At 37.5% G+C, this 15,906-nt stretch overlaps 1 protein-coding gene across 1 annotated transcript; it reads left to right on the forward strand.

Annotated features, from left to right (window-relative positions):
• The first annotated feature begins 10,061 nt into the window (after nt 1-10,061).
• LOC101422276 (olfactory receptor 52B4-like) lies at nt 10,062-11,006 on the forward strand. Its single transcript, XM_004476756.1, has one exon. The coding sequence runs from the start codon at nt 10,062-10,064 to the stop codon at nt 11,004-11,006; it is 945 nt and encodes a 314-aa protein (XP_004476813.1).
• The last annotated feature ends 4,900 nt before the right edge of the window (nt 11,007-15,906 follow it).

Below are 15,906 nucleotides of genomic sequence, written 5' to 3' on the forward strand. Positions count from 1 at the left end.
GTCAAGAAAGTAAAAAGGGAACCCACACAATGGGAGAAAATATTTGGCAACCATATATCTGATAAGAGACTTATAACTTGCATATTTAAAGAACTCATATATCTTGAAAATAAAAAGATAAACAACCCATTTAAAAAATGGGAAAAAGATTTAAACAGACACTTCTCCAAAGAAGAAATACAAATGGCTAAAAAGCACATGAAAAAATGCTCCAAATCTCTAGCTATCAGGGAAATGCAAATCAAAACTACAATGAGATACCATCTTACTCCCATAAGATTGGCAGCTATGAAAAAAACAGAAGAATACAAATGCTGGAGAGGATGTGAAGAAATGGGAACACTCATCCACTGCTGGTGGGAATGCAGAAGGATCCAACCATTCTGGAGGACAGTTTGGTGGTTTCTCAAAAAACTAACCATAGATTTGCCATATGACCCAGCAATACCACTGATGAGTATATACCCAGCAGAACTGAAAACAAGGACACAAACCGATATATGTACACCAATGTTCATAGCAGCATTGTTCACTATCACCAAAAGTTGGAGTCAACCCAAATGCCCATCAACAGATGAGTGGATCAATAAAATGTGGTATATACATACAGTGGAATACTACTCAGCTGTAAGAACAAATACACTACAAACACACGTGATAACATGGATGAATCTTGAGAACCTTATGTTGAGTGAAGCAACCCAGGCATTGAAGGACAAATACTACATGACCTCAATGATATGAAATAAGCAAGCTGCCTCAGAGAGCTAGAGACTAGAGATAGAGACTAGCTAGAGACTAGGAAATCGGGGGGTGGAGGAAGGATGTGAGCTGACGTCTGCAGGGGTGGAATCTATGATGAGCTGGTGGTAAGTATGAGCACAAAGGAGGGATAAAATGGGGGCAAGGGGTTGCCTTTGGGGGGGGTTGTGGGTTTGAGGGGGGCTGGGGATGGGCAGATGGGTAATATTGCCCAAAAAATTGGGGGGAGGGAGGGGCAGCATACAAACACAGAAGAGTGTCAGGTGTTGCTTGAGAGTAAAATGCTGAGAAAATCGTCTCAAAATATAATTAGGAGGGTCACCTGTTTAGGATGCTCGGAGGGGATGGTCTGATGCGGGACAGACTCCTGGGGAATGTCTGAATGCTCATTTTGCCAGGGTGGGTTGTACCATTGGGTAGAGACCCAAGTAGTGAGAGTGGGGGTGGACCCACATCTTGAGGAGGACTAATGCCATCAAATAGAGGGAACTGTATCTCTCGAGAGAAAGGGTGGCTCCCAGGGCATTAGGGCAGTTGAGCAAGTCAGGCCCTGAACACTGTTGCAAGTATCTCTGGACGTGGCTCCTCGGGAAATGGAGATTGGCTGTCGCTGTGGGCTCCAAGGGGAGGGGAAAATGGATGTTGAATGGATGGAACCAAGGTAAATGTGGAGGTAAGAGAGGAGTTTAGCAAGAGTACACAAGGATGGATATAAAACATGTATTACACCAAAAACATATAGGGTATGACAGACTAATAATGTAAAACATAATGTAAAACATAGGATAACTAAAAATTTAGAAAACTGTATATCCTAAAGTATGGGCCACAATGTAAGCACAGATGTCATCTTGCTTGAAAGCTATTGTCTCAGAGTCTGTACATCACTTTAAGTAAATATGATATGAATAAGTTATAAGATTATCGCTGTGAAAGGGAAAAGGTTTTATGGTGGATGTGTGGGAGTACTGTATATTGTATATATGAATTACTGTGATCTAAGGCTCTTGTGAAGAGAAGCTCAATAATTAGGAAAAAAGAAAAGAAAAAGATAGGATGTAGAATTTTTCCAAATCAATACGTATTCTAGATCTAACCTTTAAACTCATAGCTACATTCCATTTTACTAGTATGGAACCTGACATTATATTGGGCTTCACTTTTCAGGAAATTTTGGATCACAGAGTGGTTCAACAATGGCAGCGGAGGAATACTGGTATGGGATGTTATTGACAGGCGATATGTGGTTGACAAGGAGTTATACAGAGCATATGTCCAGGGGCCATGGTAATGTTTGGATATACTCATAATGGAAACAATTAAAAATTACACCTGGGGGGTACTGGGTTCCTGGCCAGGGGTGCTCTGTCTTGATCCCTAGGGGAGCAGCAGCAGTCCCCCAGGTACAACAGTAAGGACCAGGAAGGAATGAGGGTCCAACAGTGAGTCCCTGATACTAATGACTATGCTTGTGAGCCTATACACCTGAAATAAGAACAAGGCCTAGAGCAGCACTTTGCCTGGGAGTTTCCTCCTGACATCCTTCATGTTACTCAAATGTGGCCAGTCTCGAAGCCAAACTCAGCATGTAAATGCAATGCCTTCCCCCCAGCGTGGGACATGACACCCGGGGATGAGCCTCCCTGGCACCGAGGGATCACTACCAAATACCAGCTGATGATGCAACTAGAAAATGTCCTTGAATTAAAGGTTCAACGCAGACCAGTAGAATATCCCTGTCTACATATAATAACAGGAGTTTAAAATGCTATTTGACCTAATGTAAGAGGGAAATGGAAAGGAGAAATGAGTTTATATGGCTATGAGTCTCTAAAAAAGAGTCTGGAGGTTGTCAAAAGGATTACCCTTATGCACACCTGAGCAGAATCTCAGAGACAGATAAAGTAGATGTAACCCCAGGTATTGGTTCTTTTGAGGGCTAAAGAGACCCACGGGTTCTATGGTCATGGCAGATGGGGTTCACTGTCATGTCAGTTGGCCCTTCTTTGGAGCTGGTGTTTCTGCGTGATGGAACTGGACTCAGAAGGGATCTCTTTTCACAAGACTTTCATGCTACTTTACTGGAATTGTAGTTGGTGCTGGGGTTTAAGATATATCTAGGGGATTTGAATCTCTGGACTGACAATATGATAGCCAGGCCCTGAACCTCAACAGACTTCAACTCCTACACTCTGATTTATTGGACTTACCCGACTCAACTAACATGGAGTTGAAGAATGTCAACCACCACACCATGGAGGTTATAGTGCCTACAACTGAAAGCAGGAGGACTGCATCCAGTATCCATGTGGACTCTAAGCCCCCTCTTGACATAGATGTGCAATGGACACAACCAATCCAAGGTCCACAGAGAAAATGTGGCATTGGCGTGGGAAAAGTGGCCATGGTGGCTGTTGGGTATGGGGATTGGGAGGAAGAGATGAGATGTGGAGGCATTTTTGGGACTTGGAGTCGTCCTGGGTGGTGCTTCACAGACAATTGCGGGACATTGTAGATCCCCCCAGGGCCCACTGGATGGAACGTGGGAGAGTATGGGCTATGATATGGACCATAGTCCATGAGGTGCAGCGGTGCCCAAAGATGTACTTACCAAATGCAATGGATGTGTCATGATGATGGGAGAGAGTATTGCTGTGGGGGGAGTGGTGGGGTGGGGGTGGTGGCGTTGAATGGGACCTCATATTTTTTGAATGTAATATTTTTTAAAAATGAATAATAAAAAAAAATTAAAAAAAGAAGACATTGGATGAGCACAAAGAAGAATTTGAAAGCATATATAGAAAAATAGCAGATCTTATAGGAATGGAAGGTACAATCAATGAAATTTAAAAAAACATTTGAATCATATAATAGCAGATTTGAGGAGGCAGAAGAAAGGGTTGGTGAGCTTGGAGAAATGGCCTCTGAAAGTGAACATACAAAAGAACAGATGAAGAAAAGAATGGAAAAATTGAACAAGGTCTCAGGGAGTAAATGATAGCAAATGGCATGCAAACACACATGTCATGGGTGTCCCAAAAGGAGAAGAGAAGGGAAAAGGGGCAGAAGGAATATTTAAAGAAATAATGGTAGAAAATTTCTCAACCCTATTGAAGGACATAGATATTCCTGTCCAAGAAGCACAACGTACTCCCATTTGAAAAAATCCAAGTAGACCAACTCCAAGACACATACTTATCAGAACGTCAAAGACCAAAGACAAAAAGAGAATTCTGAGAACAGCAAGAGAAAAGTAATGCATAACATATAAGGGATATCCAATAAGAGTAAATGCTGATTTCTCACCAGAAACCATGGAGGCAAGAAGATAGTGGTCTGATATATTTGAGATACCATAAGAGAAAAACATCCAGCCAAGAATCTTATATCCAGCAAGACTGACTTTCAAAAATGAGGGTGAGATTAGAATATTCACAGATAAATAGAAACTGAGAGAATTTCTAAGCAAGAGACCAGAATTTCAGGAAATACTAAAGGGTGTGCTAGAGCCTGAAAAGAAAAGATAGGAGAGAAGGGCCGGGAAGAGAGTCGAGAAATGAAGATTATATCAAGAAAAGTAATTGAAAGTGTAAAAAGGGTGGTGAAAATAAAATATGACAGATAAAACTCAAATAGGAATAAACTTAACTAATGATGTAAAACACATGTACTCAGAAAACTGCTACTCAATATTAAAACAAATCAAAAAAAACCCTAAATAACTGGAAGAACATTCCATGCTCATGGATTGGAAGACTAAATACAATTAAGATGTCAGTTCTACTCAAATTGATATACAGATTTAATGAAATCCTGATAAAAATTCCACCAGCATTAAAGAAAAAATTGAAAACACAATCATTAAATTTATTTGGAAGGGTAAGGAGTCCTGAAAAGCCAGAAACATTATAAAAGAAAAAGTGAACCCTCATCTCCAGACTTTAAAATATTAATTCCTACCTATAGTGGTAAAAACAACATGATGCTGGCTTAAAGACAGACACAGTAGACCAATGGAACCAAATTTATGGTTCAGAAACAGACCTTCACAGGTATTGGCAAGTGATTTTTGACTAGCCTGTCAAACTCGCACAGATCAGATAGGACAATCCATTCAATAAATGGTGCTGAAAAAATTGGACAACCATAGCTGAAAGAAGGAAAGAGGACCCTCCTATCTCACACCTTATCCAAAAGTTAATTCAAAATGGATCAAAAAACTAAAAATAAAAGCAAGACCCATAAAACTTCTGGAAGAAATTATTGGAAAATATCTTCAAGACCTGGTGGTAGGTGATGGATTCTTAAAGGAGATAAGAGAAGGACTGAGTGAACTACTGATGTTTAATGTATGTAGAAGTTTTAATTAGCTTTACTGTAAAATTGTGGAAATGTATAGAGTGGATGGTAACACACAGTAACAGCTAGTTTATAAATGGGGATGTGACTGAAAATGGTAGTCTAGTTATGTAAATGCCAATTGACAGAATGCTTGAGAATAATCTAGGAACTGGATAGCACAGTAAACCAAGAGGTGGGTGAGAATTGTGGTTGATGGTACAGATGCAAGTGTGTCCTTTGTTAGCTAGAACAAATGTATTTCGCTACTGCAGGGTGATGGGAATGTGGAGAAGTATGGGAAAAATATAGCTGGAGTGACCTATGGACTGTGGTTGGTAGTAATAATATAATATTCTTGCATCTATGCAAAAGACGTACTGTGTTGATACTGAGGCAGTGTGGAAAAAGTGAGCCAAATGTATGTTATGGACATGGCAATAATCAGATATTATTTTATCTGTAGCAAATAACGCACTGCATTGTGGTGTGTTGATGGAGGGTGTTGTTTGGGAATTCTGCACATGTGCATAATTGTTTTATAAGTTTACAACTACTGTCACAAAAAAATGTATTTAAAAAATAATAATAGGGTAGGTTGGGGGAAAAACACACCAAACGTAAGATAAGGACTATGATTAGTAGTAAGATTTTGACAGTATTCTTTCACAGTTTGCAACAAACATCTCATGACAATACAAGGTATTGGTGGAAGGTTGATATATGAGACCCCTGTATGATGTTATGCATGTTTGCTTTGTAAGTTCACAACTTTTACTATACACTTGTTTATGTATATTCATATATAAATGATATAAAGATAATAATCAGATTGGTTAGGGGAAAAATACTTGGTTAGTAGTAATATTTTGACAATGTTCTTTAATCATTAGCTAAAAAGGTTTAAAAGTAATGCAAGTTTTGGTAGTAGGGTGAGATGTTATATATGTTTGTTTGATGTTATATGTTTCTTTTGTAAGTTCACAACTGTTATACATTTATTGTTTAAGTATGTTTATGTATGAGTGATACATTTCAATTTTTTAAAAGTTTTAAAAAAAGGTCTCAGATTTCAACCTTAGAAAATAAAAACCCAAAATAATCAGAATAAAGGGGAAAAATATATAAGAGCAGCACTCAATAAAGTATTTAATAGAAACAGAAAAAGAATAAAAATCAAATCAAAACTTGTTCTTTGTAAAGTTAAATAAAATTGATAAATCTCCAGCATGTTTATCTTGTATCCTTATGGCCTTGCTCCACTCACTCGTTAGTACTAGGGGATGTCGTTTTGTAGATTTCTTAAATTTTTCTTCATAGGTCTTTATGTAATCTGCAAAAAGGGATGGTATTATTTATTCCTTTTTGATCAGCAGGTCATTTATTTCATTTTCTTGCCTTATTGCACTGTCTAAACTCCCAGCACTATGCTGAATTAGAGCCCTTAAAGACATATCCTTGCCTTGTTTCTGATCTTAGGAAGAAAGCATTCAGTCTTTATAATATTAGCCATAGGATTTTTATAGATACTTTTTATCAAGTTGAGGAAGTTCCTCTCTATTCTTATTTTTCTAAGGTTTTTCAATCATGAATGAGTATTGAATTTTGCCAAATACTTTTTCTGCATCAATTAATAGTATCACATGAATTTTCTTTTTTAACATTTAAATATTGGGAATTACAGTAGTTAATATTTGAATATTTAACCAGCTTTGCATCCGTGGAATAAACCTCATTGTTCATGGTGAATAATTCTTTCTGGATATTGCTGAATGATAATTACAAAATTGTGTTAAGGGTTTTTGCATCTATATTCATGAGAAATATTCCTCTCTCTAGTTGTTCTACCAATTGATAAGAGGCACATTGTTGTATTGGTTAATTCTTGTGTCAAGAAAGCACTGGCCTGATTGTTACTGTGGATTTAAATCATTAGTAAGTTGATTGCATCTATGGATGATTACATTACAATGAAAACTGAATTCCCAACCTTGAAGTATATCTGCTATTAAACTGACAGCATAGATTGGAAAGGAATGGGATCCAAAAACTTGGAGTAGAGACATATGGGATGATAATGATGATTGTGGGAACATTGAGCCCCTAGATTCTGCTGAGTGTACTTTGCCAGATAAAACTGTAACAGTCTGCCCTGATCATGGTTCTGAATGATCTCTCTATTGGCATGACTTCAAACATAGTGATCCTTTCTTTGCTGTTTCAAGGATACTTACAAAGGCATCAAAGGCAGTCTACGTTTTATTACACTCTTTTTTTATTTCTAGTATTTCCATTTTATTAATTCTTATAGTTTCCATCTTTCTGTTGAAACTATATATCTAATCATGCATATTAGCCACCTGCTCCACTACAGACTTTCACATATATAAGTAATATAAGTATTTTAATTACCCATGTGCTATGTCCAGACATTTTTCACTCTGGTTCTGTTTACTGCTTTGTCATTTGACTGTGTTGTTTATTCTTGCTTTTTTGTGTGGCAAGATTTTTTTTGTTAAAAGTCAACTACAGGGAAGTGGACTTGACCCAGCGGTTAGGGCGTCCGTCTACCACATGGGAGGTCCACGGTTCAAACCCCGAGGCCTCCTTGACCCGTGTGGAGCTGGCCCATGCGCAGTGCTGATGCGCGCAAGGAGTGCCGTGCCACGCAGGGGTGTCCCCGTGTAGGGGAGCCCCACGCGCAAGGAGTGCGCCCCGTAGGGAGAGCCACTCAGTGTGAAAGAAAGTGCAGCCTGCCCGGGAATGGGGCCACACACACGGATAGCTGACACAACAAGATGACGCAACCAAAAGAAACACAGACTCCCATGCTGCTGACAACAACACAAGCGGACAAAGAAAACACAGCAAATAGACACAGAACAGACAACTGGGGTGGGGGGGAGAAGGGGAGAGAAAGAAATAAATAAATCTTTAAAAAAAAAAAGCTACAGGCAGTAGAGAAAGGCAGATCTTGTCTTTTGTTATTCCTTTAGGATGGGTATTAAGTGAATCTTGTCAGGAGGTGAGCTGGGTTTTGGTTTTGTTGTTCTAATCTTGCCTCTTCTATAGTGTGGGGTTGATTTGCCAGAGTGATTTTCTCAGTGTCTTCTTCACCCTCAGCTTTAGGTCTTCCATTTGTGCCTCTCCTCAGAAATGGTCTCTGACCATGCTCTTGATACTCTCTTGAAGTAAGTTTACTCCATTAGTTGTTACTCAATGCTTGTTAGCCTACTGGTAAGAGCAGAGAGGGCATCAACTGTCTTTCTTGCTATCCTCTGTTTTAGGCAGGTGCTGGAGCCTGTTTCTGAGAGATGGGGACTTCTCAGTAATTATCTGGTAAGAGCAGAGAGGGCATCAACTGTCTTTCTTGCTATCCTCTGTTTTAGGCAGGTGCTGGAGCCTGTTTCTGAGAGATGGGGACTTCTCAGTAATTATCCCACTCCCATAGTTGTTGGAGCCCTATATTTGTTAGGTCCAAGAATGTCTTCCTCCATTCACCTAGCGACATAGTGTATTTTCTTGTTCCCACCCCTCAGCTGCAATGGGCATTTACTATGCCCCGAGGGTGGCACAACTTGCTGCCCTGCTCCCAGAGGCTTAAGAATTTTGTTCCATAGGGGAGACCAGCAGAAGAATCTGGGTAGGGGTTTGTACATTTCCCATAGGTGTTGTTTTTCCTCCCTCCCAAGCCTATATCCTATGCAAAACTTTCTCAGGTCTTTCACCTTCCCCCAAATCATCCTATTGTGCACCCAAAGAGGGCAATGGAAAAAAGCCTGCAAGTGGGTAAGCAGCTGTAAGCATTATTTTGGAAACCATGAGAGGTGTCAGACTCGGGCATAAATTTGAAAATCATGAGCATAGAAGATGCTTATTATGAAGATATTACATTCATCCAGACAGGCATGGAGGAATGAAAAGTTGGGAAAATTTTAAGTTTTAAAATACCATGTTTCTGAATATTGTTGGGTAAAATCCGTTTCACAGATAAGGATATTATGTGCAGTAACTTTTTAAAATCTCCAAATCCCAGATCTATTCCTGAAATTGTGACTATATTCTTAACCTCAAATTGCTATTCTGGAAAATTGCAAAGATCTTACCTACAGCCCCATGTTTTTAGACGAGTTTATTGATGTTCTATAAGCAATGTTTTAGATCAGTGCCTAATATTGAGATTGAAAAGATGGCTTTCCTGTCTTTTTCAATGTGGTAATAATCCATCAATTCATCAATTTATCGTACTAGAGCAAAACACTTAATGTTTTGTCAGTTTGCAGTTTTTGTTGTCGTTCCCCTTTACAATCTATCCTCCCTTTAGTTGCCAGATTAATACATCAAATATGTTTCCAATATTTAAACTCATTGTTGTTTACCATATCCTCACTAACTAAGTCAATTAGCTTGTATCTGATCAAATCTATTTTGCCTTATGTCTTTTCTCCAGTGGACCAAATTTGCAATGCCACAAGCACACAGAGCTGAAAGTTCTTTTATAAATACTTACCATTTGCATGTCATACATCTCTCCTTAAATTGCCAAATGACCTAATTTCATTTGTTACTTATTACTCCTTCCACCTATTAACATCCTACACTACCTTTAAAAGTAAGTTCAAATATCATTTTATACTTAAAAACATTACAAGTACAGAGTGAATAATTCTTTCCATTGTGTTCCCCTATTAGTTTTATTATGTACCACTAAGTAAATTATTAACTTAGGCATTTATGCAACTAAAGAAAATAAAATGATTGTCTTGATTATGAGATTAAGTAAGACATCACTCAGAAAATAAACCATATTTCATATACAACATAGCTCAAGCCATTGAGTATGGAATGGTGTCAGGTATGTGCCAAAATCCCATGGTGACATCAAAGAAAATCTTTGACTATAGTCTGAATTCTCCTGTCTCTGAAAACAGAAGGTGAGATTCTGAACACTCTCCCCAGGCATGACTACCTTAAACCATACTGGGATCAGCCACACAGTCTTCCGCTTGCTGGGAATCCCCAACCTAGAGGACCAGCACATGTGGATTTCCATCCCCTTTTTCATTTCCTATATCATCACCCTGCTTGGGAACAGCCTGGTCATCTTCATTATCCTCACACAGAGCAGCCTCCATGAACCCATGTACTTTTTCCTCTGCATGCTAGCAGGAGCAGACGTTGTCCTCTCCACTTGCACAGTACCCCAGGCCTTGGCCATCTTCTGGTTTGATGCTGGGGAGATCTCCCTTGATAGCTGCATCACTCAGATCTTCTTTCTCACTTCCACTTTCCTCTTTGAGTCAGGGATTTTGGTGGTGATGGCACTTGACCGCTACATTGCCATATGCTACCCACTGAGATACAGCACAATTCTTTCACACACCTTAAGTGGAAAAATTGGAGTAATGATCTTTCTGAGAAGTTATGGCACAGTTTTTCCCGTAATATATCTTCTGAAAAGATTGACATTCTGCAAAAGTAACATTCTCCCAAACACAGCTTGTAAGCACTTTGTCTTGGCCAAACTTTCCTGTGATAACATTCAAGTAAACATCTGGTATGGGATTTTTGTTCTGATATCAACAGCGGTCATAGATATTGTGCTAATTTTTATTTCTTATGTACTGATTCTCCGTGCTGTCTTCCACATGCCTTCCCAAGATGCTCACCACAAAGCTCTCAATACTTGTGTCTCCCATGTCTGTGTCATTATCCTCTTTTATGGGCCTGGGATCTTCTCAGTCCTCACTCAAAGATTTGGACGCCACATCTCACCTCACATTCATGTTCTGCTTGCCAATGTCTATATTTTGGCTCCACCTATGTTAAATCCCATTATTTATGTGATTAGAACCAAACAGATCTGGGATCTGGTGCTTCATATGCTGTTCTCAAAGCAGAAATGATTGTGATCATGGAACTGACTTATTTTCTCAACTATTCTCTCCATACTTTATGTGAGCCTAATTATTAGGATGAGGAATGGAGCAACTGAGGTACCAGTCAAATGATTCCATGTGTCAGTGTATCTACAGAAATTGCGATGGTTGCACAATCTTGTAAATATTCTAAAAACCACTGAATTGTACACTTTCTTATTTAGAAGTGTGAATTTTATGATATGTGAATTATATCTCAGTTTTCAGAAAATCATATACATACAGCAATTATGTTATCTTGTGTTATGTACCCAATAAAAACATGTTTAATCTTAATCCATTCCTATGGGTATGAACCCATTGAAAATGGAACATTTGATTAGGCTACTTCAGTTAAAGGGTGGCCCAACTGATCAAGATGGGTCTTAATCATATTACTGGAGGTTTTATAGAGAAGGCAACAGTGAAAAGGCCACGGACATTAACCAGAAGCAGAAAGTCAACAGAAACCAGAACAGAACAGAGAGGACATCATCACGTGCATTGTCATGTGACAGAAAAGGCAAGGAACCCCAAGGATCGCAGGAAGTCATCCCCAGAATGCCAGTCTTCAGGAAAAAAGCATCACCATGCTAATGCCTCAATTTTGGACTTATCCTAGCCTCAAAACCATGAGCCAATGAATTCCCCATTGTTTAATCAATCTCTTCTTATAATTTCATGGATATAGAATGTTAAATTGGCAGGATTTTCTCCAGCAGTTTAAAAATGTCCTTCTTGATTCTATGTTTCCTATTGAGAAATTACTTGAAAGTTTTATTGTTGTTCCTTTGAATATCATATACCTTTTATTTCTGGCTATTTTAAATTTTATATTTAGGGATTTTTTACCTTTTCAGAACATTCATTATCATGTGTCCTGTGTGGTTTTCTTTCCATGTGTCCTCTTAGGATTTTCTGAGTTTCTTGAATAGATGAATAAATATCTTTCATCAGTTTTTGAATATTTTCAGTCATTATCAGAATGAATACTGTTTCTGCCCCAGTGTCTCTCTCAATTATTCTTATATATTTTGAGTGTTTCTATCAGTGTCTTATGTTCAATTTTTACCACTTTTTTCTTCTCTCTCAATTCAGCTTGTATTATTTCTATCAGCTGATCTTCCAGTTCATTCATCTGTCTTTTGCTTTTTAAAATGTGATGTTTACCTCATCCTTTGAATGTTTATTTTCAGATAATAATTTTCTTAAGTTCTATAATTACCTTTTGAATTTTTCCTGAAGCCTTATTCCCTTGCTTAAAGCCTACATATTCTAAATATTTTGACTATATTTTGTTCTCTTTTAACATATTCAATAAAATTCTATAAATCTTCTCTGATAATTCCAATAGCTGGGTTATCTTCTTTTTTTTTTTTCTGTTGATCAGCTATCATAAGGTCTTGCCTATTTCCATTTACATTAATTTTTTATTCTATGCTTTATATTGTACTAAACAACTTGTAGAGGATATAGATGATGTTATCTTCTATCACCTGTATTTTACCTTTCCTCTGTTAAACAGTAAGATGAGCAGCTGATCACTTCAATTAATGAGGACTTGAGATTCCTCAAAGCCAGGTTAAAGTTTTCCTAAGACTCAATTTATCTTTTCAATACTCCTATTCCAAAGGGTGGGACCCTCCAAAAATTTTGATTATCTGGAAGGGCTTTCTCTCCTAACTTTAAAATATAACTGTGGAAGATTCCATTCTTCACTTCAAAGGCCTTTTAAATTTAGCTCTTTGTGCTCCACGCTAAGCAGCTTCATCATTATAAAATTACATAAATGAGAAATTGCCCATACTTTTTAGGCACGGTCCCAATCCTGGTAGATTTTTTCTTTCCTAAGAATCACAAAAACGCAAGAGTTTTCATACCAACTTTTAGATGCTGTTAACTTAGTTGCCCAGCATCTAATGCAATTCCAGAAATCAGTAAATGTTCCACAGGAAAAAGAACCCACAAGTTCCAAATATTTTACTCCTGTCCTGTGTGGCCAAAGAAAGCATGGCTGGTTTCTCTTTCCCTACCAGAGATCTCTGCCTCAGCCAAAATCCAGAATCAGCAAAGAGTTCCAGGGCAGGGGGAGCGGGGAGGAAGCCTGGTCTCAAAATATAATTAGGAGGGTCACCTGTTTAGGATGCTCGGAGGGGATGGTCTAATGTGGGACAGACTCCTGGGGAATGTGTGAAGCCTGGTGATTATCATATTACTTTTGCATAGTTCTACTTTCTCTTGAATTTTTAATAATCTAGATTTTGTGCTTCCACAGCTTTGGCTTCATATATGACATTTTTGTTGAGAGACAGGTCAATGCCTAACTTGAAAGTATAAAATCAAGTATAAAATCAAATCAGTTAACTTTGGTCTGAAAAGAGCAAATATCTATATTTTGGAGCAACAAGAAATATTTCTATCTTTCCAATCAATAGAGGAAAAAAGAGTTACAGATTTTTTAAATGTCTTTGAGATACATTTAATTTGGGATGTTAGCATTTACTTAATACAAAGTGAGATACTTTTTGAGTCTTATCAGAATTGAGAATACACAAAAGAAAGGAGGCAATTTATCTTAGCATTATAAAGCACGGATTATACTCCTGGTCCTAATACATTTTGATCAACATTATATTTCCACTCTTGTGGTACATTATTTCCTACATTCCAACAAGAAAGAAATCCTTAATTAGTGCCTATATTATCTTGTATAGTGTGGTTCTAACAGCTACATGTTTTTCTCCAAAAATACTAACTACCATTGATTTTAAGACTGTCAGATATTTCCTGATTCTTTTTCAGTCCTGTAAGGATGAATTTAGTTATTTCTGTAATTATTTGTTAACAACCTACAAGTTAAGCCAATAATTTCATTATTTCTCTTCAAGAAAGTGTTTGGGTACATAGCCCTATGCTTTATATCACAGAACCTTTACTACATGGGAAATTCTGGTGAAATTTGGATTCAAGCTGCCAATGGTTATTTTTTTTATAGTCATCTTGTTCATTCTCTCAACTAGCATTTGAAAATGACTGACCTCCCTCTCCTGAACTTTCTATTATGCTTCCATGGCAACAAACTCTTCGTTCACCTCACCAACAATTTTCCAAGTATCAAACAGACCAAAAAAATCTTTAAATCAAACTCTTCCATTTTTAGCGTTTGCACATTAGGCTCTATTTGATTGGCCCTCTGTTTATCTTCCAACAGTCCATTTCTTTCCTATATACCAACAATTAACAATTAGAATTTGAGATAGAAACCATAACACCAAAAAATTGGCACCAATAAAAAGAAATAACCTAGGTATAAATCTAACAAAATATGTACAAGGCCTGTATGAGGAAAACTAAGAACTCTAATAAAAGAAATCTAAATAATTGGAGAAATATTTCATATTCATGGATAGGAGAAATAAATATTATTAGGATGTCAATTCGCCACAACTTAATCTTTAGATTCGATGCAATTCTAGTCAAAATCCCAGTGAGGTGTTTTTTGGATATCAATATGCTAACCTAACATTGATGAGGAAAGGCAAAAGGCCCAGAATAGGCAACACATTACTGAGGAAGAAGAACAAAGTTGGAGGACTAACATAACCTGACCTTAAGACTTATTATAAAGCAACGGTGATCAAGACATTACGGCAATGGACATAGATAAATGGAACAGAATAAAGAGCCCAGGAATAGAGTCAATTGAACTTTGACAAAGGAACACAAACAATTCAGTGGACAAATAGTGCTGTAACAACTGGACAATCACATGCAAAAAAAAAAATTAGTCTAGACACAGACCTTACACCATTCACTAAAATTAACTCAAAATGGACCATAACCCTAAAAGTAAAATGCAAAACTATACAACTTATAGAAACTAACAAAGGAGAAAATCTGGGTGACCATGGGCTTGGTGATGACTTCTTAGCATGGTCTATGAAAAAAACTTGGTAAGTTAAACTTCATGAACGTCTTCAATGGTGTCTGTGAAAGACACTCAAGAGAATAAAAAGACAAACCACAGACTAGAGGAAAATATTTGCAAAATACATATCTATTAAAGGAGTTACATCCAAAAGATTAAAAGAATTCTTAAGCCTCAAAAGTGAGCAAACACACAACCCAATTTAAAAATGTGCATAATGTGAGCAGACAAGACACCTCATCGAAGAAGATGCACATAGGGCAAATAAGCATTTAAAAAGATGCTAAACATCATGAGTCATTCGGAAATTGAAAATCAAAAAGACAATGAGAACCACTACCTACCTATTAGAATGGCTAAAATCCAAGCACTACTAACACCAAATGCTGGTGGCAGTGTAGAGCACAGGAATTTTCACTCACTGCTGGTAAGAATGCAAAATGATACAGCCACTTTGAAAGATAATATGGCAGTTGTTTAAAAAGTTAAGCATAAGCTAGCCATATCATTGAGATATTGCACTCCTAGGTTATTTACCCACATAGGATGAAAACCTATCTCCACGTAAATACCTGCACCTGAATGTCTATATTAGCTTAATTCATAGTTACCAAAAACTGGAAGTAACCAAGATGCCCTTGAATAAGTGAATGGATAAACAAACCATAGTGCATCCATACAATGTTTGATGCAATTATTCAGCAATAAAAAGGAACAAGTTATTAAGCTACAGAAAGACATGAAGGAAAATTTTAAAATGCATTTTGTTTAAGCAAAATGTCACTTTGAAAAAGCTACTGTGTGATTCTGGTTATATGGATTATGGAAAGGGTAAAATTATAAATACAGTAAAAAGCTCAGTAGTTGTAAGGGTTCAGGGGAAAGGATAGAGGGATGAATAAGGAAGCACAGAAAATTTATTTGAAGAGAAGCTATTTGGCATGATACTGTAATGCTGGA

Source organism: Dasypus novemcinctus, chromosome 10, assembly GCF_030445035.2.
Source record: "Dasypus novemcinctus isolate mDasNov1 chromosome 10, mDasNov1.1.hap2, whole genome shotgun sequence".
NCBI classification, from domain to species: Eukaryota; Metazoa; Chordata; class Mammalia; order Cingulata; family Dasypodidae; genus Dasypus; species Dasypus novemcinctus.

Excerpts from the sequence above, each read along its gene's own strand:
- LOC101422276 (XM_004476756.1), top strand. The coding sequence starts at position 10,062 with ATGACTACCTTAAACCATACTGGGATCAGCCACACAGTCTTCCGCTTG.